Genomic DNA, 5,358 nt, shown 5'->3' with positions numbered 1-5,358 from the left:
GGGGGGGGGGGGGGGGGGGGGGGGGGTCTATATCTATATCTGGTTAGATGGATGGATAGGTAGGTGGATAAGTACATAATATAGACGGACGACAGATGACTGGACAGATAGATGGAGAATAGATGGGGAATAGAGATGGATGGACAGGGATGGATGGGTACTAACAAGGACGGACGGACGGTGGATAGATTGACAGACTGACGCGCACACACATGCACACAGCACACTTTGCATCTCAGAGCTTTCCACCTCCATCCTCTCCACCACCTTCCAAACTGCTGCTGGAACTGGACGGGGCTGGTGCTCACCCTGCTCCGAGCAGCTCAGGCCCATGTTGCTTATCAGATTCCCAGAGCTGAATGCGTGGTCCCGAGGGAGTCGGGGAGGGCTCTGGCTCTGCCCGAGGACTCAGAGCTCGGCGCGCTTGCCGCAGTAAGCATTCCTCACGTATTTCCAGAGCACGCTTAATTCCCTCTGAGGAACCTGGGCCTTGCACCTGCCGCGTGCAGCAGGTATCCGCCCCCCAGGCTCGGTTGCTCATGACACTTCTGTCCTCCTCTCTGTTTCTCTTTCTTTGCCTCTCTCTCTTTCTCTTCCTCCTCTCTATTTTCCCATTATCTATCTCCACCTGCCCCCCATTGATCCATCCATCACCTGCTGACAGTCTACCTACCTGTGTCGATTATCAACCTCTCCTTCCTTCCTTACTACGCATTCTGTGTCCTCCACCCTCTCCCCACCCAGTCTCTGTCTCTTTTTATCACCTCTGTCTGTCTGTATCATTAATCCATCTATCAGCTGTCATCTGTCATCTACACATCTGTCAATGGCCCATCAGTCTATCAACTATCATCTGTGTATCTCATCTTTCTGTTCTATCCATCCAAACACCTTACCTATCTGTATCTCTCAGTCTCTCTATCAACCATCTCTCTCTCTCTGCTTCTGTCTCTCCCCTCCCATCTCTCTCTGGTTTCCCCGGGCAGGTACCATCGTTAGCCTCCTGCTGCGTGACCTCCTCATCTCCCTCTGAGCGCTTTCTGTCCCCGACACGGGTCCCCCCGCCTTGGCACCTCCTAGCTGTCTGCATTTCCTCCTCAGGAGGCAGCCTGCTGCTGGTGGAGGCCGTGCTGGACGACGAGCAAGCAGCCAGGGTCAGCCTGATGCAGTCGCTGAACACACTGGTGCAGACGCAGGGTAGGCAGAGGAGCCGCGGCGAGTACAGACGCCTGCTGCAGCAGCATGGCTTCTGCGACGTGCAGGTGGCACGCGTGGGGGACACCCTGGACGTGTTCTTGGGCACCAGAGCTGCCCCATGAGGCCCCGGCCTCTGCTTATCTAGAAGGAGGATGGAGGCGCACCTGTCCTCAAATGCTGATCTTTAGATTAAACGTTTACGTGAGAGTCACACTGGAGTGCCCGTTATAACCGGGTAAAGACTGAAATCACACTGCTCTTGGAGCTGGGGTGTGGGCGGCTGCAGGCACTGGCCACAGGGAGGATCGGAGCATCTGGCGGCCACATTTGGGAGGAGGGGCAGGAGTCCTGAGCATTGCGGTCAGGTGGCCTTGCTGGAGATCAACGTGGCAGAACAGCCCCAGGGATTGCTCTGCGGAGCGTGGTGAGGGGCCGAGTCCCAGGTGGCGCACAGGGGCTGCCGTCCTCTGTGTCTGTAGCAGGTACAGTGTCTCCCTGCTGCCTTCTCTAGTCTATCAGACGGCTTTTGAGTCTTCCTGCGTATTTTCTAATCTTTCATGCCTATTTTAAGCGTGTTTTGTCCATGCACCTTCCTAACTATTATTTATGGCGAGAATTCTGCAGACCGGAGGGTGGGCAGTTCTTGGAGGAGTTTGTGTGTCTTATGAGAAGCAGGGTACATTAGTCTGTTTCTGATGCTTGGAACAAAAATACCTGGACCTGGGTGATGTATAAAGGAAACGAAATTTATTGCTTACAGCTTCGGAGCCTGGGAAGTCCAAAGTCCAGGGAACACGTCTGATGAGGGTCTTCTTTGGTGGTGGCTTCACAGCAATACAGGTGTCCCACATGGCAGAAAATGGTGGAGCAGAAAGAGGGAGACTCTCGTGTGCTCTCCTTTTAAAGCCCTTAGGACCATGCCCCCGACCACCATTATAAATCCATTCGCCACGCAGCTGGGGGACAGTGGGCCCATGTACCCCAGGAGCGGCCAACCCTGAGTTCCCACACTCACGGCTGTTCCTTAAACAAAGGACCCACCCAAACATGTGTTTCTTTCCCACACTGGAAAGAAACCACCAGACACTGTTTGTGGAAGCTGGATCAAGGGTCTGTGCAGTTTACCATACCACTTGCTCACTTCTGAGTCTGCTGAAACTTTTTATAGTAGAAAAGTCAGAAAAGTGAGAAGAGAAAGTATGACTTTTCGTGATTTTATGTAATTTTCAGGATTTTCATGATTTATAAACCAACAGGGATCATGAGGTTGGAATTCTGTGCAGAGCAGCCCATCCTGAGCCTGCCCTCCAGGAGGGAAGTGGACTTCGCCCCCACCCCACCCGTCCTTTTTTCACTGGGCAGGTCTCCGAGCGCACACCGCACACCAGGACTTGTCCATCTGGGTGCATCACTCCATAAAAACCGCTCTCTGGACTGACATGGGGAGGGGAAAGGGGAACAAGGACCACAGGATACACCTGAGTAGACAGCTCTGGCTGTCGAGGACTTCCACCTGCAGCCATTACACACCCACCCCACACCCCCACACACACACCCCCCACACACCCCACGTGACCTTAAGGCAGCACCTTAACGGATTAGGAATTGCCTCACTGAGATTACCTGTCCCCTTCATGTCCCCCTCCCCAAAATGCCAACTCATTACTGTGCTGATTCATCCCGAGCCTTTAGGTGAAAATTGAAATCTTTTAAAACACCTCTCTTCTTTCTTAATTAATCCACCCATTTCTCAGACCACCGAGGTACTTTTTGGTCACAGACTCAGTAAAGAATCTGCTAGTCTGTGGCAGCAGATCTCTAATACCGTCCAAGTCAGTGTATCAGATCTTGAGAGCAGCTGAGGAGTCTTCCTGGTGGGTCTTGGGTCCTTCCTCTCTCCTCCTGAGTCTTGGGGATGAGTGTGTGAGGGGCAGACACAGCTCCACCCTTCCTCCCTCCACCCCTCACGCCTCAGGGTGTTCTGTCTCTCCAGATCCCAGGTAGACAAGAGCTTTCAGTTTTGAGGGCCCACATGCCCTCCTGTGCCACATTGTAATGAGGGACAGGAGCTGTCTCCCCCTGCCCCTGACACACGGGGCAACTGGCTGAGCGGCCAAGTCTACATCCATGTACAACTCTTTCCATGGAAAAAACTGAACCCCCATTAGCTATGACTGGAACACATCACATACATTCATTCATTACAGAAACATTCGCTGAGCACCTTCTAGGGAGGCCTGAGAAGCCAACACTGGCCTATTGTGTAGACCTACTACACAGGCCTACACAGCAAAGTACTGACCAGTGTGGTGGCCACAGCAGGGCAAATATTTCTCTGCCCAGAGGAGGGGAACAGATCACTCTGTAGTCAACTGTCTCCACATGCTCCAGAGAAACCTTCTACGTTTCCACAGTACTGGCTTTTCAGGCTTAGAAATAGAAACACGTGTTTCAGGGCCTGACCGGATGCTAAGCAACTAGATCTGCAATCAGCAGCTTCGGATTTTTGGCCCAGTTGGCTCTTAGGCAATGATAATCATTTGCCAGGATCCCTTCCAGCCCAGACAGGCTGGTTCTGTGAAATAAGCACAAGTCAGATGTTTTCCTCATCTGAGACACAGTCCCCTAGGCAAACTCCCTGTCCCTGCCCAGAATCCACTGCCCTCCAAACCTCAGTCCCCGCAGGAAGCTTGGCTGGCCCTCCAGGGACATTCTCTGACCACTGTCCCCATGACGACTTAAGAATGTGCTGGAATCTCCAAGGCCCTTCCCACAGCAATGACCCCAAGGCCAGACTTCACCTTTTATGTGACTTCTGAGCTCTGTCTGCACTCCCCGGCAGGTGAGCAGCCTTGAAACCCTGCCCCAGCCTCAGGCCCCACGCATACCTCAAGGTCAGGACAAGACTAAGGAAGGCATTTTACAAGAACGCTGGAACAGGTGAAATCACGGGCTCAGGCAGATGCCCGGGGCGCTTCTGGGCGGTTCATTCAGTGCTGAGCTGTGGGGAATTTCTACGTTCTGGGGATACAAGCCACAAAAAAGAAAAGGAGATAGAAGAGGGAAGAGAGGAAGGAAGGAAGGGAGGGAGGGAAAGGGGGGACAGAGGGAAAGGAAGAAAAAAGGGAGGAAAGACGACGTAAAAAGGGAAAATAACGAGGTGGAGAGAGAGATGAAGAAGGTAAGAATCCAACAGCTGAGGTCTTTCCTGACCTCGGCGCTAGTACACGACTGTGTTCAGCTTGTGACTGTGCACCCAGTGACACTTTCAGGACACGTACCTAAGTGTCAGACTTCAATAAAACTGCTGCTACACGCCACACGTACCTAAGTGTCAGACTTCAATAAAACTGCTGCTACACGCCAATACAAAGTTCACACCATTTGAACACCTCGGGCTTCCCCCAGGGATGTGCACGTGTATGTGCGTGCGTGCTGCGGTGCACTCGTGTGCGTGCTCGTGTCTGCATGCCCCTGTGTATGTGCATGCTCTTATGTGTGCTCACGCTCCTGTGTGCCCGTGTGTGCACGCGAGAGCACACGGGAGCCCCTGCGCGTGTGAGTGGGCAGCCTCCGGCCCCCTGTCCCCCAAAAGTCCATCTCAGGGCCCGGCCTTCCAGGTGAAACTAGGCCGCGACCGCCTGGGCCCTGGGGGACCCATAGTTGGGGCAGGGGGCGACCCAGGCCGCTCCCAGCCCACGCGGCGAGGGTCCTCAGGGAAGAGTCAGAGACCCCTTTGGTCAACAGGTGTACACGGGGAGGGGCTGCAGCTCCCACAAGCCGGCCGCGGGGGGGAGTTCGGGGGTCAAGGGCCGGGGCATCACGTGTCGCGCACTTGGGAGGGTTCGGCACGCTCGCCGGGAGAAACGAGATGGTCCTCTCGGTTCGGCAGGGGTCTGGGGGCGGGCTTGAGCTCTGCATCCCTCGGCCCGTCACTTGCCCGCGCCGTAACCTTGACAAGGTCAGGGCGCCCGTGAAGCCCCCACAGCCCGTTCGGCGCATGGGCGGGGCCCGCATCCCGGCATGCCTTGTGGGCGGGGGCGGGACGTGGTCAGACGGCGCGGCCAATGGACGCAACTCACGGGCGCGGGTGGGACGTCATCGAGCGGCGCGGCCAATGGGCGGGGCACGGGCAGGATGTCGCCAGGCGGCGCGGCCAAT

The 5,358-nt window shown here is 55.1% G+C and overlaps 2 protein-coding genes across 2 annotated transcripts in view; both read left to right on the top strand.

The window, feature by feature from the left end:
* Window positions 1–1,410, top strand: part of ASMTL (acetylserotonin O-methyltransferase-like) — a 25,181-nt gene extending 23,771 nt beyond the window's left edge. The window contains exon 13 of the mRNA XM_008568064.1: window positions 1,102–1,410. Within this exon, the coding sequence (XP_008566286.1) occupies window positions 1,102–1,319 (218 nt within the window). The 3' untranslated portion in view covers window positions 1,320–1,410. The remainder of the gene's footprint in view (window positions 1–1,101) is intronic.
* Window positions 1,411–5,068: 3,658 nt separating this feature from the next.
* The window catches only part of SLC25A6 (solute carrier family 25 (mitochondrial carrier; adenine nucleotide translocator), member 6), a 4,830-nt gene continuing 4,540 nt past the window's right edge, over window positions 5,069–5,358 (top strand). Inside the window, exon 1 of the mRNA XM_008568161.1 lies at window positions 5,069–5,287. Coding sequence (XP_008566383.1) covers window positions 5,069–5,287 — 219 coding nt within the window. The remainder of the gene's footprint in view (window positions 5,288–5,358) is intronic.

This window comes from Galeopterus variegatus, unplaced genomic scaffold (genome assembly GCF_000696425.1).
Source record: "Galeopterus variegatus unplaced genomic scaffold, G_variegatus-3.0.2 Scaffold21, whole genome shotgun sequence".
Taxonomy (NCBI): Eukaryota; Metazoa; Chordata; class Mammalia; order Dermoptera; family Cynocephalidae; genus Galeopterus; species Galeopterus variegatus.
This window is presented reverse-complemented; position numbering and strand designations above follow the sequence as displayed.